The sequence below is a fragment of the Varanus komodoensis genome, unplaced genomic scaffold (assembly GCF_004798865.1).
Source record: "Varanus komodoensis strain SLA01 unplaced genomic scaffold, ASM479886v1 scaffold6_4, whole genome shotgun sequence".
Classification (NCBI taxonomy): domain Eukaryota; kingdom Metazoa; phylum Chordata; class Lepidosauria; order Squamata; family Varanidae; genus Varanus; species Varanus komodoensis.
Genome location: NW_025336347.1, coordinates 20,009,323 through 20,036,504, shown reverse-complemented (window position 1 = coordinate 20,036,504; position 27,182 = coordinate 20,009,323). Strand labels below are relative to the sequence as shown.

Genomic DNA, 27,182 nt, shown 5'->3' with positions numbered 1-27,182 from the left:
TCTATTTTTAACCCTCCCCAATTTTCCCATGATTTCTTCAGTTGTTTTTCTTAGCATAGAAAACCCATTGCATAGAAAAAGATGAAATAGCTGCACGATGGCTTCTGCCTGTCCATGCTAGGAGTCCTCTGTCTAGAAGCACAATTCATACTTCCCAATATGAAAGGTTTCTTCTCTGATTTCTCCCTCTCCATTTAACCCTTTCCTGCACACTGACTTCCAGCTGTCCACCACTCCCCCAAGATCTCTTTCTCAGTCCCTCACTGCCAGGCTAGTCATACTGCCAGTGCCTATGAAATATCAAGGGGAGGCAGGCAAGAAATTTTCCTCCACATGCCCTGCTTTATATGTACACCAGATTGCGTTTGGCCTTACTTCACTGATTCCCTAACTTGGGGAGATCCTTTGGGATCCTTCACGGTCTGCATGGGCTTTTACACCATCCTAAGTAATTTGCTCCTATTCAGAAACGTGGCTCCAACAGTGTTTGCCCTGCATTCAAACCATTTACCAATAAATTGAGCAACATCGGTCCCAGTGCTTGAGGAGTATGGCTTATGCGTTCCCCCAGTGTGGGAACTGTTTATTCTCACCCTCTGCTTCCTGTTCTTAACCACTTGCCGATCTGTAGGATGCGGCTTTCTTCTTTGGAGCAAAAGGCCAAGGAACTTGAGTGACAGCAACAGAGGAAGAACTTGAGAGGAGCTTGAGCACTGGACTCTCCCGCCTCTGTTCTTTCAAACATCAAGCCCTGTGCCTGTTCCTGAGGCTCCCACCCAGCCACTGAATCAAAAGAAACATCACTGCCTGCTGGGCATTGTCTTCAGCTTAACCACTGGTGCCGAACCTTTTAGCCAGAGCAGAAACTTGCCTGTGGCAGAAGAGAAAACACTGATCTGACCGGACAATTCACAGCACAGGGTTTTATGCCACAAAAGAGACCCCAGTTTGCATAAAATAGCTAGTCTGGTGTCGTATCTAGAGTGTTGGACTGGGACTCAGGAGTTGGAGTTCTGGGTGACTTTGGCCAGACACTGATTCTCAGCCTAACCTACACCACAGGGTTGTTGTGAGAATAAAAATGGAGAGGAAGGGAAATCACACAAGCCATGAACAGGATATAGAAATAATGATAAATACATTTTGCATATATTTACATGCTGTTTTAAATATTTGTAGGTGCAAATTTAGAAGGAATTACTATAATTTAAATAGAAATACAACCCCTATTATCACAGTGGGGAAAACTCATGAGACCAGATTCCCTGTGTGCTTAACTGCCCAGTGGCAGTCCAGGGGCTAACTGGGTGAGCAGCTTCAAGGGCCCTTCTTAGGAATCTTTACTTTTAAATGTTTTGCCTGGACAGCCCTTCAAACCCAGGATGTCTTCACATCCAAGACCATCTTCTGTACAGAAGATTCCCGCTGGGGCTCTGAGGGAATGAATGTGGGGGAACAAAGTAAAACTTAATGCACATAAGATGGCTGGAAGACAAAGTCCCTCCATGGATAATTTAGGACCCAGCCAAAATGCCCTCACCCCTGTTTCATGATTCCACTCTTTGTGTTAAGAATAGGACAGCATTTTGGCTATTTTCAGCGGGAACTTTTTCAGCAGAAGGCAGCCAGAATGCATTCCTGCCACTGCAACCCTGGAAGTTCTTTTCCCAGGTGACCTTCCTCCCCCACCCAGTAACTGCTGCATCCAGTGCAGCATCACTCTGGCTATTTCTTCTGGTGGGAGGGGCAGCTGCCCCCATTTCCCCTCAGGGCCCCTGCCAGAGCAAAGCTACCCTGCAATCTAGCATCCCTCCAGTGCCTTGTGTGTGGGGGGGGGGGGGGGGGGTTGGCTGGGGGGCTTGCGACATACAGCTGCTAACTGCCCAGACAGGTATTCTGAAGACACAGCTGCATTTCATGCCCCACAAACACTGCCCCCAAAGAGTGCTGGAGGACTTGTGGGGTGGGGGGCTGTTCTGCAATGGCCCGAGAGTGTTCAGCTTGTACCTGTAGCACCCGGCCAAGCCCTCCTGTGTGTTCCTTGTGCCTCCTGGGGGTGCCCCCATGACCTGGCACTATTCCTAGATCTTAGAAACACAGAAATCTAGAAACAGAGCCGGTCCGAAGGGGTCTCCTGGGCCATCTAGTCTGACCCCCGGCTCCAGCCGGCTCTGCTCATGATATCCCTACCCTGTGCATGTCCAGCCTATCCTTGAATGCCCTCACCAATGGGGCCTCAACCGCCTCCACTGACAGGGCTTCAATCTTCTGTGCTGGTTTGACTTAGTCAGCTTCAGCAGCTCCTTGAGAAGCAAGGCGCGGCTGTGGTCATTAAAGCTTTAATCTCCAGACGAGCGAGCGCCTGCCAGAGACTGCGGGAGGGGCTGCCCTTGGAAACTGCCCAGAAGTGCCAATGGGCCCAGAATGCTGATTGTGAGATGAGCACAATCTTCTAGTCTTAGCTACACCGGCTGGGCTGCCTGGTTAGATTGAATGGGAGGTGCTGGTCCTCACCTTCCAAGCCTAACTGGCTTAGGACCTGCTGACTTCGAGGGCCACCCTCTCTGCTAAGTTCTCTCTCCTCTCTGGAGGGGCCCTGTTCCGGGGTGTAAGCTGGTAGTTTGGGGAGCAGCAGCTCCTCATGGCAGTCCTGCTGACTGAGCCCCCAAGGAATCCCTCTGCTGTGTCAATCCATAACAAGGGACCCGCTTTCCCACTCGTCATCTCCCTCCAGAATAGGTCTTTTGTCGGGCTAATGGGTCTTAATTGCCCATTCAAGAGGAGTTTACACTGCAGAGAGGAATAACAGACAGTCTGGCAAAGCATTTTTCCTCCCAGATGACCTGAGGGCACATAAGAGCAACAAAACTAAGCTAGGCTCAGAAGGAGCAAGGAAGTTTGAGAAAGAGAGCAGAAGATGGGGCTGTTTTGCTAATTTAAAAGGGGCTGGCTCTGCACCTCTGAAAGCTGGGGCTCCACCACATCCCTGGTCCTTTTCTGTTTCTGCCCACAGACTGTAGTGCAAGGAGTCAATAGGAGAAGCAGGGCCTTTCCTGTTGTGGCACCAGCACATTGGAAGACCTTTCCCAGGAAAGCTCATTTGGCCTCATCTATATACATCCTGTGACTTTATGAAACACCATTCTTCTGGAATGGCTCTGGGGAGAACTGAGGGCTGACTAAGGCCTTTCTATAGCCACCATTTCATTAATGGAGCTGTTGCCCTCTATGGCATTATTGCATTGTTCTCCCTGTGTTTTGTTGATGGTCACTTTTGGCTCTTGAATGAAACATGCAGGATTATTTCAACACCAACAACATAAACAGAAGACCTGTTTGTGACTGCTAAGCTTAGTCAAGAGCCTCGGAGGAAGGTGTCTTCAAAGGTCTGGTGAAAGGCCACGTTAAAAATGCCTTCTGCCACTCCCAGAGCTGTGTAAACTGGAGCTACAAGTGCCCCATTTTCGCTGCTTTTACAAAATGGGGCCAAGAAGCATATCTTTCTCTTGACCTTTAAGATTCTTTTTAGTGCTGTTCTCATTGTTTGGAATATTTTAATGATGGCTTAATTCCAGTTTTATCACCTACATTTTTGTGTTGTTATTGTTCTGAGCTGCTGTATACTACCATGGTGGTTTTCTTCAGAAAGACGGAACAAAACTATTTTAAATAATCCAGCACAAGACTGGATTCTACCCATCCGCAGGCCTATTGTCACACCAGAGGAACACTATAATGTCAGCAAGACGCTCACTTTCCAGAAGCAGCATGGCATCCTTTGTCAGCAAGGTTCATTCATCTATGTACTTTTAGTAATTCTATCTTTAATAATGCCTTCCACCAATTTACCCAGGAAAGATATTAAGCTTAACAGGCCTGTGATTTTCTGGCTTTGCCCTTGGTACCCTTTTAAAAATTGATGCTGATGTTATGCAGGCTACCTTCCAGTCCTGCACTGAGGAGGCTGATTTTAGTGACAACTTGCAGATTGTTGTTAGGAGATCAATAATTTCATGTTTGACTCCTTTAAGAATGCTCCAAGGTTTTTAAATGCACACCACGCATGGCCTGCTGGGGGCAGGACAGCTTTTCCCACCCTGGGGGAGTGGGAACGGCCATCACCCCAACCCGCAGGACCAGGGGCTGTGCTGCCTGGGGACTGGAGAGCTGCATGCAGAAACCAAGCTCGGGTGGGGCAGCCCAAGTCCCGCAGGAGGACTTAGGAGTGCCTTGCCCAGGGGGAGGGTGACGCGGGTCCTGCTTTACAGAGGATGGACAGAGCCTGTCTGAAGGGCTCTGGGGAACAGTGCTTTACAGAAGGGCCGGCTTATCCAAGCTTGGCCTAAGGAACAGCAGAAAGGAAGAGCAGGGCAGTAGCCTTGAGGGGGCCCACCCACAGATCCTGGGGAGCCAGTGGGGCGGGCGTGGAAGTCCACTGGTCACAGCCTCCCCACTAAGGGGAGCTGCCAGTTGTGAGGGAGGCGGCTCCAGTAACATGCTCGAGTCATTGTGTGTCGCTTGTGCAGCATGCGCACTGTGCGCTTTGTCTATCTGTGGCTGGCAGGCAGGCACAGTGGTTGGAGGCTCCTTCCTTGAGCTGAGCTGGAGAGCACGATGCGATGCCTGGCTTAGGCACACATATCTGTGCAGCCGATGGTGGTCCATGGAATGAGGAGCCCACCTTGTAGGTTGTGGGTGACATTTTTCTATGGGCAAAGACCCTTCTCCTGCTTCGAGCAGCACTAAATGGAAAGATTATGCAACTGTCTGAACAGGGGTTGGGGAAAAGTCCTCTCTAAAATCTGGAGCAGCCTCTGCTCCGCAGTGAAGCATCGCACCTTCCAGATGCGTTCATCGGCACCTCCCGCACCCCCTGCTAGGAAGACCGATGCAAACTTCTTATGTTTCAGCTGCCCCGTCCTGGCCTTCCTTTCATGACAACGTTTGCTCCCATCCATGGCCCTTGTGTGCAGCAGCTGGGCACCAAAACCGCGAAGAGAATCTCCGCATTTGTGGAAGAAGATTTCTGAGTCCAGCTCAGAGGGGGCCACAAGGCAGGGACAGTTCAGCAGCAAAGGGCCTGAGCTGAATATACAAAAAGATGGATAGAATCAAGATAGTCCACACATTTCTTTTTTGGAATAAAATAGTGCCGTTTGTTATTTGCACAAATCTAACAGTTATATGGCACTAGCTAACAATATTCATTTATTATGCCTAGAAGTCAGTAAAGTCAAATGGCGTAAAGGAAGAAGCTGAACACCTTTTGACAGTCAGTTGTTTTATCACTAGCTTTAAAATCCAGTAAATCACACTTTCATTCTTCACAGTGTTCAAAGCAAGGTTAATATTTCTCCAGTGTGGTGTATTCAAATCTCATTTCTGATGTGAATTCACCATATATTAAGTTTATTTATTTTCCACCTTTCTGACAGACAAATGGAGTTTAAGGAAGCGAACAATAACATTTGGATTAAAACAACTTCTTAATTAAAACATAATGTAAACACAAATAAATTAAAAACACAATTGAACACAATTAAAAACACCAGGGGGGCAATCCTACCCATATTTGAATGGAAACGAGTCCCAGAACCTCCAGCATCCCTTCAGTTCCAGCCTCTGCAGTTAGGCCATAAGCCTGGCCTGCCTTGCAAGAATGTTGTATGGGGCATAGAGATAATTTTCTATGTGGCATCTCAGCTGGGGAATAAGCTTCCCTGAGAGGCTCATCTGCCACCTGTGTTCTGCTTTATGTGGGACCAGGTGAAGACCTTCTTATTTTTTCAGGTATTTTAAGGGTGTTTTGTTTTTTTAGTTTCTGTTGTTTTAAATCTATTACTGTAGTTTAAATTTTTGTTAAATTTACTGTATTTTAAACTAAACTAAAATTCCTGTTTAGTTTGATTTGGGTTTTTATTTTGTTCAGTATTGGGAAGCTCTGAATTTTTTATATTGTATTTTATCCTGTTGTATTTTATGGTTTTAATTGTTGTGAACTGCCCAGAGAGCTTCAGCTACTGGGCAGTGTAGGAATGTAAAAAAGCAAATAAAAATTCTTTAAGCAGATCACTGCTACATCCAGACATCCTCCAGAAGAGTTCATTGTATCAGGCCCAAACTGTGAATGGCACCTTCAGGAAGCCTTCAACTGAGGGGACAAGAAAGGGTTGTCCGTGCATCTCTGATATGAGGAGGAAATGACTTTTCATGGGAGCGGGACAAGAAGAGTGTGAAGGTGTGGGCAGCTGAGCATAGCCGGGAAGGAGGGCAAAATACCAGTGAAAGGTGTGACTGGGCAGGGGGAAATTATGGTAAGAGGGAGATGCAGTTCTGCAGGGTGGTGAGAATGTAGATAAAGAGAACTTTTCCCTCCCTCACTCATGAGCAGTCAAGGTCATATCCTGAGTCAGACCAGGGACCGATCCAACTCTCTCTGTATTGTCTCCCCAAACAGGCAGCAGCCTTCCAAGGTCTGTGAAAGGCTTTTTCCCAGCTCCACCTGGAGATGCAGGGGATTGAACCTTGGGCCTGAGATAATTAATGGATTAATTATCTGTACAGCCTGCCTTTTCATTAAAACTGGTGTTTACAGCAGCTGGCAAAAACTTACCCACAAAATAACAACTATAGTTATCCCATTCCCATGGCTCTAAAAGCTGGGGCAGGTGGGGGACTCACTCTCTCCTTCTCTTAGGTTTTCCAGGCACATGAGCTGTCAATCATGAGGAAGCACTAGTGTGGTGTAATGGTTAGAGCAGGGATCCCCAACCCCCAGGCTGCGGACTGGTACCGGTCCATGGCCTGTTAAGAACTGGGCTGCATGGCGGGATGTGAGAGGCAGGCCAGCGAGTGACGCTTCTCTGTGTTTGCACTCGCTCCCCAGCGTGGCAAATACAGCTTTTCATTAGGGCCCTTTTGGGTCTTGGGCCTTGAAAGGAGGAGGGAGTGGCAGCAGCAGAAATGGGTGGCAAGTAACCTGGGGAAGGCAGGGAGGGTGTGGGCGAGCGGGAAGCAGGTAAGGGCAAGGCTGCAGGGAGGGGGAGGCTCCCACTGATCCTGCGTTATGATGAGTTGTGTAACTATTTCCTTATATATTGCAATGTGATAATAATAGAAATAAAGTGCACAAGGAATATAATGCACTTGAATCATCCTGAAACCATCCCCCTCCCCAGTCTGTGGAAAAATTGTCTTGCACGAAACCAGTCCATGGTGCCAAAAAGGCTGGGGACCGCTGGGCTAGAGGGTGGGACTGGAGTCTGGAGATCTATTTTCTGGTCCCTGCTCAGCCCTGAGGCTCACTGCTTGCCCTTGCGCCAGCCACTGACTCTCAGCCTGACCTACCTCAAAAGTCAGGTAGAAGAAAGTGGACAGGAGGAGGAAGGTAATGTAAAACACCTTGGGGTCTTTGCAAGAGGAAAAGAGGTGGGCTGCAGATATATATTTTTTTAAATGACATATTCAAACACTTGCACAAAAAAGGAACCCTATAAAAATAGACCAGATAAAAACACATGTAAAATACACTGATAAGAATGATGCAGCAGCACCCGCCAGATTAGAATCCACTGCAGCAGCTGTAGTCATATCCTCTGCCCCTGAGCTACCGCTCCCTCTTTCTATGAAGCATTTCTTAGCAGCCCGCAAAAGCGACAGTGGAACTCATTGCTACAGGATGCTGGGACCACCAGGAGTTGTGATGGCTTTAAAAGGGGATCAGACAAATCAGTAGATAAAAAGGCTTATCAGGGGATATTGACCAGGACAGCTAAGTGGAACCTCCAGGTTTAGTGATAGTATATCTGTAAATATCAGTTACCCAGGGGGTGTGAGGCATTGTAAGGGACAGGTGCTCTTATTCCATAGGGGCACCTGCCTGGCCTCTCCTGGGAACAGGATGCTGGATGAACCTTGGTCTGACCTAGCAGGGCTTTTATGTTGCAAGGATGGAGGTGGGCTTCATGAGTTGCAGAGTGGCTTTTGAGTGTGTGGGACGGAGGGGTCAGACCAGAACGGTGGGTGCCTCAGCTAGTCGGCGTGTGGGCCCTCCCCTTCCTCCCCCAGGTGCTCTGTCTCCCAACCCCAGTGGGGTAATTAGCCTGGGCACTAATCAAAGCTGACAACAATCTCTAAGCTGGTTGCCTAGCTACACACTCTGTCACAAGGTCTGGGCAAGAAGACGGAGAGGATTCGGAAGAGACTCCTCCCAGCTGTGCCTCTGGATCTTCCGTGTCACCTTCCGAGGTCTCCCGGCACTGGCCTCCCACACTCGGCGTGTTGCCCTGTGGGGAATCCGCAGTGCCTGGGTCCAAAGCCAGGCTGCCCGTCCTGCCAAGGCTCAGGTGCCACAGACTTTGGTCAGGCGCTGCTGCGGGGAAGCTCACCGCTCAGTTTCCAACCGGGCATCGCTGCAAGAAAGCGTGCGGTGTTCACTGCCGCCCCAGCCCCTCTGTGGTGGCATCCTGGCCACCGACAGCTGCTTACCCTTGAGGCCCCAAGAGAGAGACCTGATCGGGGCTGAGCCCAAGAAGCATCCGCTCCTGGAATCTATTTAGAGACCAAAGGAATCAGCACTTTGCCAGGCAAAAAATAAATCAGAGAGCTTCTCCATTACTTGTGCCGCCTTGGTTAGTTCAGCCATTAATTTTAATCAGACCACTGTCACACTTTTCTGCATGCCAAGTGCTTTACAATCCACACGGCATTTATCCCGGTAATAGTCCTGTAAGCTTGGCCAGGCCAAATTGTAATAACAATCCAATACTTTGCATTTAAGTTAGCACTTCAGGAAGTTCAAAAGTGGCACTTTAATTCATGTATTTATATCTACAACTATATCCATCTAGAAAGAGATACACAAGTGCTGCCTCATCCAGGTATTTTTTGAGGTGGCTTTCAAGTAATTCTTCACCTTCCTTGTTTTGCTGATCCTTCCAACAAATAAATGTGGTAGCTCAGCTCTCTTATTACTCCTTATTACAGAAGTGTGCAGTATTAAAACTGAGAGGCTAGTTACTTACCTAAATCTATTTTGTGAGCTCATGACTGAGGAGATATTTGAACAAGGGGTTCCTTGGCTTGTGCCTTGTATACTTAGCTGCTGTCTTACTTCAGGTATTGTACAAAACCGGGAGCAAGCCAGAGAGTTTCCTAAGTGGGTTGTACGCACACCATTGAACATTCAAGACAATAATGGGAAAGTATCCGGTGACACATTCCAAGCTAACAGACTGATTGTGGCACAAAGTTTATGATCTCACATTCACTTCACTCTATGCACACAGTGAAATTCCGAGTTGATAAATATATACATATTTACGCACACAAGGGTACAAAGGAACAATAATAAATGGTAGCACCATTTTCCTCCTCAGTGTTGGAGGTGTGTGTGTGCATTGAGCCTAGATTAAGCCATGGGCTAGCAGGACTGCAGTTTCAGGCAACCCAAATAGCTTCTTCCTTCTGCCATATCCTGCCTTTTTTCTTCTCTCTAGGAAACTAAGAAGGCTGACATAGTTCTCATCTCCATTTTCTCCTCACAACAACCCTGAAGTGGGTTAAGCTGAGAGTCAGTGACTGGCCCAAAATCATTCAGCTAAAAGGCCAGCGAGTGACTCCAACCCGCATCTCCCCAGCATCAGCCCAGGCTTCCAACCATTACACTGCACTAGCTCTCAGGCATTCTCCTCTCTTCCCATTTACTCTTTCTTACATGCCTTTCCTTCTCCTTCTTTACTGCTCACGTGCCTGAAAAGCATAAGAAAGTGGGCAAGAGTTCACGCTGTTGGGGCCCATTGCCCAGGAATGGAATAGCTGATGTTACAGACCCTTCTAAATAGCACATTCCTTTGAGAGAAGCAAACCTGTCTTTGGTGTATCAAAGGAACACTTAGACAGACATAAGCTAATGTCATGCTGAACACGTGGTCCTCAAGGGGGGGCTAAGGGAGGGCCTCTGGTGTTCAGAGAAACCTGCCCATAATCAAGAGGGATGAGACCTTTCTTTCAGGGATGGCATGGAAGACCGTGTTCCCATCCGGACACTTGGCCAGCTCCCCCCCCGCCCACGCCCAGTACGTGAGGCAGTGCTCTTTGATTGCGTGCAGGGGCCATGTGTGAGAGGTCTGAGTCGGAAGCCAAGTCGGGGGCTCACTGCAAATCCTAAGCCATGACCAGATCCAGCATGCCTGCGGAGAATGTGCTCCGTGTACTTGGTGAAAGGGGCTCTAAACCATGAAGCGTTATGCCACAAGCAACCCATTCGTCTCCCAGGTGCAACAGCGTGCTTGCATTTTGTTGGCGCTCTCCATCGAGCGCGTGAGGTTTCCCCCATGCCGGACGCATCTTCCACCAGCACCTCTCACCCTTGCTCAGCAGCCCTTCTGCACCCTTCCATGCCAGGCTTCCATATCAGTCTGCAGCTTTCTCTCCACGGTGCTTGGAGCCCTCAGATTTCCTGTTGGGGCATTTGCCTCGGAGTACTTGGCCAGCTGTCTTCATGTTACGCTCAGGTTTAGGCTGCAGCTACCCTGAGTATATGCTTGCTCTGCTATGTTAAACAAAATCTAGGCACTGCCCACAGGCATGGCCGCAGCTGCCTAGAGACCTCAGAAGCATGCCGCCCAGGTTTCCAAAACCCAGAGAGTATCCGGAAAGAACTCTTGCCCACTGGCAGTCAAGGGAGAAAACTGGCTGTATGTGTTTGCACACAGGTGCAATTCCAGGGGGTCTTGGAAGAGCAATGCAGGGGCCAGAAGGGCCCTGAGAGCCACCCAACCCCACTTGTGTCCTCTATATGCTGAACCACACTTTTATCATCACACCTGATTCCCACGCCTGTTCTGGATTAGATTAAGCTATGGCAGCCAAACTCTAATTTGTTCAGTATCAGAAAGAAAAAGGGGAGAAGGAACCTTATGCCTACCAGAATTGCCTACACAACCCTTGGAAAAAGTTTACTTTTAAAAAACAGGAGGGGGCTCAAGCCACAGAAGAAGAGAGATATTCAGTCCCAGGGTGCACTCGGTGCATTGGCAAATTCTCGCTATGGGGATGGTGGACACAGAGAGTGAAGAAAGCAGACAAATCAACACAGCGGGAGGCCAGCAAGACGGCAGGGCAGGGTTAGTGGCAGATGGAGGTAGCAGAGGAGAAGAAAGGCACAGGGGCTGCTCTCCAGTTGTTTTGGACTACAGTTCCCAAAAGCATGACCATGGTCAAGAATGAAGGAATCTGCAGTCCAAAACATTTGGAGAGCTCAGGGTGGCCTGCGCCAACCTCAGGCCGTGGGTCGCTTGGCTTTCTTAGTCTGCCCTGTCAATGCCAGGCAGGACAGGAACAGGGAGAAGTGTCTTGGCCCCTGATTAAGACATCTCCCTGGCCTAGCTCTGGGGACAGGCGTAAATCAACCAGCCTGGCACCAGGCATAAATCCAAGCCTTGCTCCAAAGCACCCACTCTGTAAATCTCTGCCCTGCCTGCGCAAGGGGTGGGGGAGAGTGGCTCTGGCGCTTTGCCACATGGGCAGCATCCATGGCTGATGCCCTGAGCTTCCCAGACCATACCCCTCCACACACAGAGATGCAGCCTCCCCCCCCCCCCCCCCCCCCCCCCCCCCCCCAGAGAGGCCCCCCCCCCCCCCCCCCCACACACACACCCAGTGCTCTATCAGGCTTCCTGCCTGCCCCCCTCCCTGGCTCTCCCCGTAGTCCATTTCCGACCCTTGTCCTCCTGCTGGCGTCCATTAATTGTCCCAGAGCGCTCCACGGGGGTGGCCATAAAGGGGGTGGGGGCAGGCAGGAAGAAGCAGGCACGGGCTATTGTCCCCCTCTTCCCATGGTAGGCCGGAGAGCGCGAGCGCGCTGCATTCCTACCTGGGGCGCTGTCCACGGTAGGGAGGAAGACGGTGCCCGAAGAGGCGTCTCTGGGGAGGGCGGGCAGAGCCCCCTCGGCGAGAAAGCGGAGGCAGAGGCGAGAGATCCAGATCAGCGATGGGTTCCCAGCGGCCGAGCCATCCCGGAGGCAGAGACCCAGCAGCAGCCACGGAGAGACGCACGGGCGGATGCGGGAGACCGTGGAGAGGGACAGCCCTCTTGGTGGTGGAGGGATCCCGGCTGGGAGGAGGAAGAGGAGGAGGAGGAAGCAGTTTCGCCTTGCAGAGGCCGGGGGGTGGGTGGGGGGGAGGGGGGAGAGCCTGACACTGGCTCCCAAGAGAGCCAAGAAGTGTGAAGGAGATGCCGAGCGGGGCACGATGGTGGCGGCGGCGGCTGGGATCTCCAGAGAAGGAGCTGCTGGGCACCGGGCGAGAAGGCAGAGGAGACCGCGCAGCGCCGAGAAGGGGGAGAGAACGGAAGGGAAGGGAAGGGAGGGGCCGGTCTGTCCGCCTCAGTCCGCCTCCCCCGCCTGCCTGGGCGGCTGTCGCTGCTTTCTCCGGAGAAGGAGGAGGTGGATGGATAAAAGATGATGAGGAAGGCGGGGAGGGGCCTCTGCCTGCGTGTGTAAGAGAGAGAAGGAGCGTGTGTGCGCGTCCCTAAACCAGCGGGGCAGGGACGGGGCGCCCGGCAGCCCCGGCCCGGAGCAGCGAGCCAGCCGCGGCGCGAGCGAAGCCCCCGCCCGCCGCGCCGCCGCCGCCGCCGCCGCCGCGCGGAACTATCCAGGGTGCAGAACTGCGAAAGGGCGGCCCGCGAGTACGAGCGCCGGAAGGCGGGCGGGCGGGCGCGAGGCGAGGCGAGGCGAGGCGCGAAGAGTTGCATATAGATTCCGCGAACGCCTCTGAGTGCCTGTGTGACGGCTGGGTGGGCGGGTGGCTGCCTCTTGAGTGACGGTGTGAATGCCGCCCGTGCGGAGCTGCTGGGGAGCGGGGAGGGGGCGGCGCCTCGGGGCCATCCGTGGGCTTCTGGTGGGGATAAGCGTCCAGCTCTTCGGGGGCTGGTTGCAGAGTCGCACCCCCCCCACACACACACACACTCCCCACAGAGGCACTGTAGGAAAAGAAATGCCCATGGGGCTGAGACTTGTGTTATACACAGGCCCACCTCTTCCAAGCGTCCTTAAGAGCCTGGAACTCCCCACTTGCGAGTGCACTGGGCGGAAAGCAGCTCTCAAATGGACAGAGTGCACGCAAGTCAGTGGAAGCTTTACTTCCAAATAGTGAATGGTAGTTCAGAGAAGGGGTCAAGTCTACACCCAGGCTTTACAGCTAGCTTGGAGCCCTGCTGTGCCAGACAAAGGATCAGAGCAGCAGGGGCCCTGAGGCCTCTTCTCCTCCCTCCTGCCCCTCACCTCTGCTCCTTGGGCCTCTCACGGAGGCTCCGGAGGACACCAAAAGGAGCAGAGTGGGAATGAGAGGAGACCAAAGGGCCCAAGAGACACCCGGGCAGTTCTCAGAGGCTTCCCGATGATGGTGCTAAGCAGGATACAGCCCATCCCTCACTCCTGTTGCTCAATGTGACTGCTCTTAGCAGTAGGAACAAGTTTCCTGGGCCTCTTCTCAAGCACACTCAGGAAAAGATGGCTTATCCACCATTTTTGCTTGCTGTGGCACTGAACTGAGCAGGGTTGGCACATTCTCCTGGAGCACATTCTCTTCCCAAGGAGACTCAGTAGAATGCAACTTTCCCCTCACTATCACAATCCCAAAAATATTGGCAGGAAGAGGGGAGACTTGGCAGAATGTGCCACAGCTTCACCTTTGTGGTACCTTGGGCAGCTGTTAATGGAGATACGTGGCTCTGGCCAAGCACCTCTGTAAGCTTCAGGACTTCATCTGGGCTTCTTGAGTTATCTAGGCTCAGATGTCATAGCAAGCCCAGTGGTCTACAAAATCCTGCAAGAAGCCATGGCTTGTTGGGGTTGCTTCATAAGCGACCTGGGGGAGAGGGTGGCGGTAAGGTTGAATAGCACACTAAGACACAATGGTGGCTTAGATGGTCATGCAACTCCAGGCAGAGGGAGAGAAAGTTTAATTACTTGTGCAAAAGGGTGGGGCACTGGTTAAGGTGTTGGATTTGGACTCAGGAGATGCAGGTTCTGGTCATAACTCAGCCCTGAAGTTCACTGGGAGATTTGTGGATAAGTCTCACAGCCTAACCTACTTTACAAGATTGTTGCTGTGAGGATAAACTGGAGAAGACCCTTGATAGCCACTTTGGGTTCCATATAAGAGAAAGAAAGGTATGGATGTAATAATAAGAATAATGGGGTTTTTCAGGGGTAGCACTTACCATATTTTTCACTCTATAAGATGCACCTGACCATAAGACGCACCTAGTTTTTAGAGGAGGAAATCAAGAAAAAAATATTCTGAATCAAATGGTTTACTAAACTATTTAATAAACTATAACAGAATATAGTAATACCATATTTCAACCTTGTAAAGTGAACAGCAGTCAACAGTGGCATTAAGAACCATCATCACTGTCATTAACAAAAGAGAGACTTTAAAGTTCGAGTACTCTTCTAGTTTTCGTTGAACCCATAGAACTCATCATCACTAGAGTCAGAATTTATGAAGCTCTGTTGCTCACAATCACTGACATCACTTTCTTAGTCAGTAGTGGAATTATTGAAGGAATCCACAATCTACACCAGTTATACAAGAGCTGCTGCAGACAATTCAATAACATATCTAAAAAAGCCAGTAATGTCCACGCTGCCCTACTAGTAAATAATAGAAAAAAACTTCCGACAAAAAATGAGATATTTTATGGTAAATCAAACACACAGCGGACTAAGTAGCCTTTGAAGAATAAACTTCATACACAAAGGTAATGCTGTTCAAATATCCACTGATCCTAAAAAAAAAATGTGTCTGATCAACTAACAGATAACTGATCCATGGAAAGCTTCCTGATAATCACAGGCACGTTCCCCATCACTTCCCCGTGGGCTTCCTTAAAAGACGGGTTGCCATTTGAAAACACACACGGACCTGTGATTAACAGTTCTCACCTGCGCCGGAGGAGGGGGGCAGAGCAGGGTGCGCCAAGCGTGTGCCAACCAGGTGGTGCCACGTGGGGCCAGCAGCGTGCCGGCGGTGGTCTTCCGGGCGGCTTGGTGGCAGGTCTTCCCAGGCGGTGGGGATGAGCAGTTCCTGGGCGGTGGGGGTGAGCAGTCCGTCTCTCCGTGTGGCCGGCGGGTTAAAGCCCGCACCTCTCCCCCTGAGCGGCACAGCTCTCACCTGCACCGGAGGGGGGGGGCGGAGCAGCGCGTGCCGAGCGTGTGCCGGCCAGGTGGTGCCGTGTGGTGCAGGTGGGCCGGCAGCCTCCCGGGCGTCGGGCACACACACATTCACTCTATAAGACGCCCAGACATTTCCCCTTACTTTTGAGGGGGGAAAAAGTGTGTCTTATAGAGCGAAAAATACGGTACTTTGTAGAACTTCTGCACTAGTGAAGGGCACTTCCTTCAGCCGTATTTCTCAGCTAACTCATTAGCCATAATTCTGCTAACTCTGCTCACTCATTAGCCATAAATCATAGCTTTGATTTGGGACTGCATTTCCAGCTAAGCCAATGGTTATGGTGTTTAATAAAAGACAGCCTTTTTAGATCATTTTACACTCTGCTTGTGTGTATTACTTCTGCATTTAATTTGATGTCCATGCTCTTTTATGTTCTTTCAGCACATGTTTGAGTGTGACTGATTGAGGCAGTGCACAATAATATATTTATTTGTGTCATCACGAATGCATCTCTGCTCAGAATTATGAGTGCAAATGATGGTCTGGGTCATCTTTCCCTTATGCATCAGGCAGACAGATTGATTGTGTATGGTTGTGTCACACTGTGGGAGTGCCCCCTGCATATAAGTGTGGCTGCATGCCAGAAGCTGATGGTGACTACACGCCTCTGTCAGTTATACAGGATCACGTTTCTGACTGTACTTGGCTATACCTCCAAGAAATGTTTCAGCTAATGCGCAACATCACCCCGTCCCATCTAGATACATCTGGGGGTTGCTGTCCCCGGGCTGTGTGATGGTGGCTCAGCACCTGTGTACCAGCCATTGGCTTGTTTCTTATGGAGTTATTATCTGAGGTTCTGTAGAGATCTGGACATTTGCCTATCAACCCTTTGTTGTGTGAGGTTCTCCAGGCTCTCTACCTGCCTTGACATCTTTATGCCCCAATTAGGTGCCCACTATTTCTAGTGAAGATGCATTGACAAAAAACAGAGGTGCTGGAAAATGTGCACACCAAACACACCTGCATAGACACACCCCTCCATGTAAACCTCTTCCCTCTCACCTCCATCTTCGCACGTGATCTTCCCTTTGCCTTTCCAGGGGGGCATCCTGGGGGACCGGTGAGGTGCCGTGTGTCCCTTGGGAGGGGTCTGCCATGCTGCTCTCCTTCCCTGCCTCCAACATGGAAAAGAGTGCCACCACCCCGCTCATTTTCCTGTCTGTCTGTCCGTCCGTCCTCTGGGATTCTTGTCCCTCCACCCTCAAAGGATTAGGCAGATTACTGGATTATCTGCTCTCAGCAGCCATGTGCTTTGCTGAAGCAGCCCAGCATGACTCATTAGCCATAACCACCACCCTCTGCCCTAATTTGCAGAGGCTGGGAAGGGAGACCAGAGGTGGGGCTGCTCCCTCATAGGCTGTGGTGGCCCAACGGGGGGCTGTGGGCTTGTTGGAAAACACACAGCTGGGCCATTCAGGCTGGGCAGGCAGAAGCAGCCGGCAGCGCTCTCAGCACGAGCCCGTGTGGCCCAGCCTTCCCCACACCGGTGTCGGCAGTGATGTGACATGTTTGGATAGCCGTGGGAGGACGAGACGGCTTTGCTCTGGGCTCGCTGTCCTCCGCTGCTGACTCAGGAACCGGGACTGGCTTTGGCCACCCCACTGTGCGCACAGCCCAACAGCTGGTCTCCCGCAGCAACACATAGTGCTTACAGAAATGGAAACAGGGGTCCCAAAATGCACGTTTGGGCCGGATGTGGGTTCCAGATCTGAGGAGCTTAAAGACGACGGCCGAATTCCATCTTGGCTTCAGTACTCAGAGTGTCTCTGCTTAGAAATCAAGCACTTCCCTGTCCCACCATGCAAGGAGCCGGTGTGGCGCAGTGGCGAAGAGGGTGGGGGCTCCAGTCCCCGCTCAGCTGTGAGACTTTGTGGCTTTGGGCCAGTTGCAGCCTCTCAGCCCAAGCTACCTCACAGGGTTGTTGTTGAGGGGATGAGATTGAGAGGAGGGGAAGAGAATTATGTAAGCTGCCTGGAGTTGCTTCAAAGGGAAAAAGGAAGGATATAGCTACAATTGAGAAACAGACAAATAAATAAAGTAGTGCTCAGAGAAGTGGAAACAAACAGCTGCAGTGCTTACCCCCATGTGGCAATGAAGCCTCCATTTTGCTTGCTTGCATGCTTGCTGGCTGGCTTGCTTCCTTCTAATGAAGAGCACTTTTCCCCTACAGCACACACAGCTCAGACCGGGGTTTGCTTCACACACATGTGCACATGCATGCACGGCCACACACAAGCAAGCACACACGGGTGTGGGGATCCACTTCCCTGTGGGGCTAACCCCTGCAGCCACAGGATGAGCATGAATTTCATATCCACATGGGCAGGGAGGGTGCGTGTGATCACACAAGTCTTCCTCATGCAGTTTCTCACCCTGGAAGGCAACAACGGGGAAGTAAAGACTTCCATGATTGCCCATCAACACTCAGATGACACAGCACCCAGCACAGCCTTGATGCTCCATTGTGCCAGAGTTTGTCAGGGAAGGCTTAGACAAGGCCTGCCCAGTGAGTCATCAGGCCAACTCCTTGTCTTAAATTGGGCATCCCATTTAACTTCTGTTTGAAAAGTATCCAAGGAAGCAGCTCCTATGCCTTCCCAGGTAACTTCTTACCCTTTCTGTCTTTATCAGAAGTGGGCAACTTCAGCTGATTCCAAAATCTCTCTGCAAACAAGCTCTCTGACCTCTGGCAAAGCAAGATCAGACCCCTCCATGGAGAGGTGGAGGGGACAGGCAGAGAAAAGAGGCTCTCTGTCAATCTCTCTTTCTTTCACACACACACACACACACAAACAACCAGTACCACAGAGAAATAAATCAAAGGGCACTTTACACAGAAAGGGAGAAAAAAGGGAAGAGAGAAGGGGGTGTCAGAGAGAGAGAGAGAGAGAGAGAGAGAGAGAGAGAGAGAGAGAGGAGGGTGTCATATAGAAAAAGAGAGAGAGTCCTGATACTTGTTCCAAATGTAACTGCTATAAACCTCACTAAGTAAAATAGAGCTGCAGCCTAAATACTAGGGAGTGAGCCCCGTTGAGACTTACCTCTGAGTGAACATGCATCAGATTTTGCCATTAGAAGGCAAGCCAGTTTCTCTCACTCTTAGTTCCACATCAGCCACAGGGAGATAAGAGGACTAACTTCCCTTGCAGGGTTGGTGTAGGCAGTAAAGCAATATAATGGCTGTGAACTGGCTTGAACATTCTAAATGCACTCTGTAAATGCTGCTGCTGCTGCTGCTGCTGCTGCTGCTGCTGCTGCTGCTGCTGCTTCTCCTCCTCCTCCTCCTCCTCCTCCAAGGTATGGGGGCACTCAGGAACATAATTTGATGTGGCTGTTAAATCTCTTTATTTTTAGATTTTACAAATTTCACCCTGAAAAGGATCTCATGTTGGTGTACATAAAATTACCTAAAAACAATATCACAAAAGGAAAAAAAACTTCAAACAGTACAATGGGGAGGTAGGAAACTATATCAACCAGCTAAAAACCCCTTATTTAAATTAAAAACGGTAAAATTTAGCAAAGTGTTCTAAAATGCCAGTGCAGGTATTTTTTTAAACCAGTCCAGAAACTGTCTCCCCCATCGGTGGGGCCAGGTTTACCTCCTATGGGGGGACATTCCAAAAGCCCTGGTGGTTCCCAGATCCCCAGATTTCCCCATTAGTGCCATCACCAGAAGTGGACCCCCAACTGCAGTACATTCAGCTCTGTCTTAGTGCTGCAGAACCCAGGACAGCCATGGACAGCTTCCTCCATGAATTTGCCCAGTCCCCCTTTAAAGTCATCCAAATTTGTAGCCGTCAGAGAACCTTGTAGTGGCAAATTCCATGGCTTAGCTATGGAATATGTAAAGTCCTTCTATTTCTCTGTCCTGAATCATCCATCAGCCAAATTCAGGAGCTCACTCCAGGTTCCAGCATGACATCACTGTTTCCACACCATGCATAACTTCGCACATCTCAGTTATCTGCACTTACGCGCCTATTCTCAAAGCAGGACAGTCCCAGGCATGGCGACCCCTCCTTGCATGGGGCTGTTCCAGTCCCTCGTTCACGCTGGTCGCACCCGGTTCCTATGTCTCTTATCCCCTGATTGGCCATCAAGGCTGCAGCTGCTCTGGGGAAGGCAATGGTTAAGGCACCGGCAGCCTGCTCCCGCTTCCTGCTGAGCACTGATTCAGCATCTAGAGCCCCAGGAGTGCTCTGATCAACGAACAGTCAGCTCCTCTGATCCCACACGGCAGGAAAGAGCTGGAGGGGCACGGACTGGCTGCCCTTGCCACTGGCGGAAGGCACAGGCCCCGCTGGAGCAGCAGTGAGGGCAACCAAACACGATGTGAAAAACAGACGCAAAAGATCAAGCTTCTGCTGGCGATGGTGAGAAAATTCAGACATGCAGGCCTGTCTAGATGGAAATAGTGCATTGTCCATGAAACAGGGGCATACAAGGAGCGGCATGCACCCAGGTTCCATTGTCACAGTTGCCTAGAGGATGACGCTTGAATTTGGGTAGTTCTCCACAATCAGGGGCAGGCGAGATGTCTCTGGATACCAGTTAGTGGGCAAGAACAGAAGGAAAGAGCTATTGCGCACACGCCTTGCGCTGGCAGGCCAGCACAAGACATCTCACTGTCTGGGGTGGATGATGAGGCTACAGCTGCCCCATTCCATGCACAGAAACCAGCGGGTGGTGGAAACTTGCTTTGGCCCTGGCAAAGGGACAGAGCCCTGAGAGCAGCGTTCCACTTTAGGGTGTTCAGGACAGGATGTGTAGCAGAGACTAATGAGGGGGCTTCCTCATTTTGCCTAATGTCAGGGCCGGCCTTGTGTTGTTGCCTTCCCATTGGAACCTAGTGGCTGCTGTGGAAAACAGAATGCAGGACTAGACAGGTTTCTGGCATGTTCCAGCACATGTCTCTTCTTAAATTCTTGTCATAACTGGCACACACAATTCACGTTAGTTCCCATACAGAAATGAGCCAGTGCAGGAGATTGGTCTTGTGCACAGCATCTATAATTCAATGGCTAGTGCGGGACACAGACAACTCCAGCTCAGATTCCTGCCCTTCGTCAGCTCTCAGGGCAAGTTATGATCTCCCCAAATGGTTTGGAATTGGGACACTGAGAGAACCACTTCCTCCCGTTAGATCCTGCCTGTCCATCCATGGCGTTCAATATTCTACTTGGAACCCAGTTGAGCATTTTGGGGGGAAATAAATTGACTTCACTCCAACCCCATGTTTTTTGGGGTGGGAATTAATATGCAGAAGACATGCCTCCTAGGGGTTCCCGGGCAAGCAGCCTGCAAAGCTCCAAAGCAAGAGCTGCAGGGGCTACAGAGTTATGAGGACTGAAAATGAGTTGGCAGCTTTTTTTCACAGGGAAGCCTGGAGTGGCCGCCTCACAGTCCCTCCTTGCCCACCCCAAAAGCTGCTGTACACCTAACTGGGGACCTTGGGGCCCAATGCCTGGGCCCTGGAGCCTGGGGCTCCAAAGGACCAGCTAAGGGGGTGCAGGCAGGGAGGGCCCCACGGGCAGCAGAAGCCTCCTGCATCCGTTCTGGAAGCCAAGATGGTGCTCCGACTTGAGTCTGAAATGCAAATGTGCACATGCTCAGAGGTCATTGCTTCTTATGTCAGGATTCAAAGAATCGCACAGTTGGAAGGGGCCTCGGAGGCCATCAGGTCCACCCTCCTGCTCAGTGCAGCACTCAGGTCTCCCACCTGGATTCTAATCAGGGCTGACCCCATGTAGCTTCCACAATTAGGCCAGATCAGGCTATACGGAAGCAGGATCCAGACTGGTGAAAGTTCTCTTCATTGGAGTCTGAATGTATCAGGAATCAGCCATCCCTTCTGATGCCTCCAATGGGAAGGAAAAGACTGACACCCGCCCTCTGGCATAGGCAAGAGGCCCAGTTCTGGGGCCTCACGGGAGAACAGAGTGATCTTGGACCGCAGCAACAGAGCAGTGCAGGGGGCAGATTTAAGCCGGAGTACCAGGAGCTCTTCTCTGCTGGGGGTCCAGAGACTTGGAACTGCACTGTAACAAACGTGTTCTGGCTATGCTGGCCAGGGATGATGGAGGCCATCATTCAACACAGAGCATGGCCACTTTGACATTGCCAAAAAAGATGGCGAAAGAAGGCACCAATCTGAATAATGGTCGCACCTGCAAATGTTAGTGTGTAAGTGCAAATGTTGCAATAATAACAGTGATTTAAACAGAAATATAGTGTATCTCACCATAGTCAAGAAGGGTGACCAGATGTGCTGTGTGGGCTGATGGGCAGCTTCTAGGTCTGGGCTGCTCTCCTCTCTATGCGTCTTTGACCTGTAAGTGGATTTAGGCTCAGATAGAGGACACCTTTAGATAGGGGCTGTTCCCCCCAGACTCTCCAAAACCAGAGGACTGTCTTCTGTGAAGTAGGACGCTGGGCTATCCTACCGAAGTGGTAAGCACTAAGATGGGGACGATTGTGTCATATGGTTGTTGTTGCTGTCACACTGAATTTATATCGCACCCTTTTCCATTTTTTGAGCAAACCAAGCTCCATTTCATCCACACAATAACCCTGTGAAGCAGGTCGGATTGAAGGTCTGTGACTGGTCCAATGTCATCCAATGAACTTCATGACCAGACGGGCACCAGAACCAGATCTCCTGGGTCCCCAGTCCAACACCCGACCCACTACACCACACCGGCCCTAGCTACACAGATCAGAGTTCACATCGTCAGGTACAAATGGACTTTGGTCAACGCAAGCGTGTACCATAGTCGATTTGTTAAGATGTCACAATAGTCTTTCTTCTCTCTGCCACAGTGGCCCCTCTGGAAAAAGGAAGCTCCGTATCCCAGTTCTTGCTGGCTGGCGCTTTGCTACAGCCCTGCTACCTCTACAAAAGATAGCGCACGCCCCATTTTGCTGGAGAAGCAAGCAGCCTCTTGCAGGGTGCACTCGAGAGCTCATTATATTCTTTCAGTAGAAAGGCTTGGTGATATTCTGTTACAGAAGTGCATGTGTATTTTTTTTAAAAAAATACTTCAATTTAAACAGATTTCCATTGAAAACAAAAGCATTTTTAGGCCCTGTATAAAGTGATTTCTTGAAAATGGCATGTCAGCTCCTTCCTGCAGGCTTGTTTTATTTGTTCATTCCGGCGGGTCACCCAGAGGAGAAAGTAAAATGGAAAAAAATGCCCTAAACAATGTGAAACCCTGCCTGGTGTGACTGTAAACTGTGCCAGCCAACATTGGCCCAAAATGAACACCAGCTCCTCGCTGGAGCTTCCTGAGGACTGTTGCCCTCTTCCTCAACATGTTGCCACCCAGATGTTTGGACTGCGACACCATCAGCCCCAGTTCCTGTGGCCAGAGGTCAGGAAAGTGGGAAGTCAGCGGAAGAAGGCTGAACTGATGCGCTAAAAGGATTACTAGAAAGGGCAGTTAGTGGAATGGAAGGCCCTGATCTAGTTTAATGAATATGACATCTAGAAACACACTCCAGCATTCACAACCCGCCTTAGACTCAAAAAAGGGTCCTTAAAGAACAGAAGCCTGTGTTCTTACCAATCAGAAGTGCAGCTCGGCAATTTACGGCAGCCATTTTATGGGGTGGGGCTCTTTAGTCCTAGGATGAGCAGGCTTCCTTGTCCCTGGGGCTGAATCGACTTAGGGAAGGGTCTTCTGGGTCACATTCCAGCAGGTGAGATGGATCAGGGATGAAGTAGATGGAATTCTGTGTGGTTTGGTGTGGCGGAGTGGAGTGGTAAGAAGGTTGGACCGGGACTCTGCAGACACGGGTTCTAGACCCTACTCAGCCCCATGGAGCTCACTGAGTGATTCTGGACCAATCGCTGCTTCTCAGCCCAACCCACCTTACAGGGCTGTTGTTCTGAGGATAAAATGGAGGAGAAGAAAACCTTGTAAGTTACTGTGGGTTCCTTGTAAGAAGAAAAAAGATGGGAGATGCATGTAATAATCATATTGGCTGGTTTAAATTTATATCTCACCTTTCTGCCAACAATGGCACCTTAGCTGGCTAAAATTACTAAAATATCAGTAAAAACACATACCAACTAAGCCATGTAAATGCTGGTCCTCCTCTCCATTTTATCCTCATAAAGACAACCCTGTGAAGTAGGTTAGGCTGAGGGTGAGGGACCGGCCCCGGGTCAGGCACTGAATGCATAGCCGAGTGGAGACTCCAACCCCGATCTCCTAAGTCCCCGTCCAGCGCTGTCAACCCCACTCCACACTGGATTTGACTCTGGGGCCTCTGCTGCATAACGCCACCCCTCCAGAACGCCAGACCAAGGGGACTTCCACTCATTCCCGCACCCCTCCCTGGCACACCTGCTGCACCCTGTCAGCTGGCACCTTGCTCGAAAGGTGCTGCAGAATCCTGGACATGGCTGACAATAATGATGCTCACCGCAACCGAGAGGAGAAGGGAAGCTACACCTGTTTCTTTAACAGCAAGGATACCAGCTTCCTACAAGGGCAGAAGCGCATGTTCCTGAGGGCCCGGGGGGCACGCGATGCCATGAAAGAGGGTGGGAGTCCCATGCCAGCTCTTTGCAGCATCCTCAGCCAAAATGAGAGTGTGCTTTAAAAGAAGGGCATATGAGGCGCTGCTGTACACTGAGTCATTCTCCTGCATGTATTCCAGCTTGCACTCATTTAGCAGGATCTGATCCTCTATGTTTTGCTACCTGCACCTGGTAACCGAGCACTTTCTCTGCTTGTCCTTGTTCTGCCTTTGGGAGCAATGCTGGGAACGCCTTTTCAAATGTTGTGAGCGTGCACACTTTAAAAGAGCTTCGGGTTTCAGCTGCCTCCTCCAAGCCTGTGAAGACAAATTTCTGTGTACTTTCTTGGGGGTAAGGGGAAAAAATGAAATGCATCCTCAACCTGGCGCACTTCCATGCTGATGTATGCATGTGGACAAAAAACGCAAGAGCTTTGCAACCTTTCCATTCCTTCCCTCCCACAAACTGCCCATACATTCTGCAGTCCTCTGCTTAAGTCACTGGGAGTCACTCCACTGAATGTAATGCGACTTACTTCTGAACAGATAGGCCTGTGGGTTCACCTGTCAAATGTTGATTGAGTTGCAGGTCTTCTATTCTGGGATAGTGATGGCAGGAGAAGTCCTCCAGAACCATAAGGACTAGAAACTTTTTAAAGGTTGATTTATCTGGTAGAAAAATCCTGCAAAATATGACTTCTGCATAGCATCACAGAATAAGTATAACCAACTGGAGCTGAAGCAAAATTTCACATAAATTTGGCAAAATGTCAACATTTGAATTTTAGAATTCCAAAGCTTCTCAAATGTCAAACTTTTGAAATATGATGTTGAGTCATTTTTGGGTTTTTTTTAAACTACTTGCCAATCAATTTTAAGACAGTAAGAGCGGGTGCAGTATAATTTGCGTGAGGGCAAGTTATCGAGGCAAGGGTAACATGTCCCCTCAGCTGGAAGCTCACAAGTGACCTGGCACAAGGCTGCCAACTTCCGCCTCTCCCCAGTTGTAGACTGTGGTGACACAGATGTCACCACCTACAATTTAAGTCATCTGTGCTATGAGCTTAATACTGGCAGCCTACCCTGCAAGGCTGTTGTAAGGATAAATGAGATATTGCGTTGGGACACTCGAAATGTGCTTTAAAATGCTGCTGGTTCCTCTCCATCCCCTTTTCCTTTTTTGCCACAGCTTTTCGAATGTAAACCTTTCCATAGGTGCTGTTGATCTGTAAGGTGCTCCTGAAGCCCTTTTGGCTAGAGAACTATGTTTTTAAAAAGTTTTTAAATAAAAGAGATATTATAACTTGCTGAATTTTCTCCAAAAGATCCCCAAGTTCAAAAGTATTCAGAGCCGGTGATGCAAGAAGCAATGGCGGCTGTGTTGGCCAAAAGAAAGCTTCCAAAAGGAAAATGCTGACATTCATATGACCGTAATATCAATATTATGCCAACACAAAGTTCATCAGAATACTGTGAAAACTTTCAATTTCTCCAGAACTCTTCCTCAGCCCAGATGGTAAACAAAGCAAAGACGAGTAGGTTGGGATGAGAAAAAATGGATTGATGTTGAAGCTATGGAAGCTGTTTGGTTGCAATGTTAAGATACATACAGTATAATATTTTTAGAAGCCAAAGATCACAGAAATACACAAGTTTTCAAGATCTTCAGATCTCTTCATCAGCTAAGTTGTTACAAAAAGCATTTTCACTGACCGGATGCTTAGCCAGGATGCCGGCATATCTTGATCTGATGACACCAAACTATTTAGGGTGGTTAAATCAAAAGGGATGGAAAGGAGCTCCGGAAGAGAATGGAACTCCAGGCTGGGAGAACGGGCAGCAAAATGGCAACTGCAGTTCAATATAAGCAAGTCTGGAGTGATGCATGTCAGGCCAAAAAACCCTAACTGCAAGTATACACTGACGAGATCCAAAGTAGCAGTCACTGAGCAAGAGAAGGATCTTGGGAGAACAGTGGTAGACAGCTCAGTGAAAATGTCAGCCCAGCGCACAGCTGCTGTGAAGAAGGCAAGCACCATGCTAGGATAATAAGCAACAAAAAACAGAACTGCCAAAATCTTACTTCCCTTATACAAATCTTTGGTGCGACCGCCCTTGGAATATTGTATTCAGTTCTGGTTGTCTTATCTGGAAAAGGACATTACACTAGACTCTCGACTATCCGGCTCGCGACTATCCGGCCTCATTAAAAAATAACTATCAATGAACAGTAAAATAAGTTTAAATAATTTCTGTAAGAATTAAGCCTACATTTTACGTCAATGTTTATTTTAAAAGTGTATGTATTCATACTGTACAGTGTACATGATTTTATGTTTCCTGCAATTAAGTTAGACATTATAAAATTTATCTTAAAATGTGTACAATATTTTGATCCTTGGACTTCCTTTTTCTGTAATAAATTTTTAAAACGTACAGTACATAACAAACATTTATTAAGTACTGGCCTGTACTAAAAGCTCAGAAAATATGAATGAGAGCGGGTTTTGGTATTAAAAGGGTGTTTTTAATGGTATGGGTGGGGTAGGAAGTGAGCATTGATAGAACTCCGGCCTATCCGGCTTTTTTGGTATCTCTGGCCTGCCCTTCCGCCGCATTAGGCCGGAGAGTTGGGAGTCTGTTGTATTGGGAAAGTACAGAGAAGGGTGACGAAAAATTATTAGAGGACTGGAGCAGATCCCCTAAGGGGAAAGGCTGTGGCAACTGGGGCTGTTCAGCTTGCAGGTGAGTAAGGAAAGACGTGAGAGAAGTATTTGAAAATGTGCACGGAGTGGAGAAAGTGGAGAGGGAGAGGCTTTTCCCGGGGTCGCTCCACGTAGCTGACCGGTGGCTGCTTTAGGATAGACAAAAGCACGTGTTCATATAACATATAGTAAAACTATGGAATTCGCTGCCAGAGGAAGTGGTGATGGCTGCCAGTCTGGATGGCGTTATTCATTCATTTATTTTTATTTATTAACTGAAAGCTTTTAGAGGCCTCCCACTACAAGCAACTTGGAATGGCTTACGAGAAGAAGAAGGAAAAAAAATATAAAACAAAGCAAAGCACTGAATCCAACCTCAATAAGAAAACCCAGAAGAAAACCAATTACGTAGTAAAATGATGGGAAAATAAAAAGGGTTTTGCCTGACGCCAAAAAGAATAAAGTGACGGGACCAGGGGACCCACCCTGGGGAGCAGGGACTGGACCGATTCATGGAGGAGGAGCCTAGCCATGGCTACCAGCCTTGCTGGCCATGGGCTACCTCCTTGACCAGAGGTGGCCGGCCTGCTTGCACCCATTGCGGAGGAGCGGGGCAGGAGGAGGCCTTGCACCCATCCTGCTTGGGGGATCCCGTGGGCAGCTGGCTTGCCGGCATGTGCGTGGGCCTTTGGTCTGCTCCCG

General features: G+C 49.7%; 1 protein-coding gene across 1 annotated transcript in view; it reads right to left on the bottom strand.

Moving 5' to 3' along the window:
* The window catches only part of GABBR1 (gamma-aminobutyric acid type B receptor subunit 1), a 152,666-nt gene extending 136,372 nt beyond the window's left edge, over positions 1 to 16,294 (bottom strand). Inside the window, exons 1-2 of the mRNA XM_044451720.1 lie at positions 16,249 to 16,294; positions 11,876 to 12,115 (exon numbers count right to left, since the gene is read on the bottom strand). Of these exons, the coding sequence (XP_044307655.1) occupies positions 11,876 to 12,115; positions 16,249 to 16,294 (286 nt within the window). The remainder of the gene's footprint in view (positions 1 to 11,875; positions 12,116 to 16,248) is intronic.
* Between the last annotated feature and the right edge of the window lie 10,888 nt (positions 16,295 to 27,182).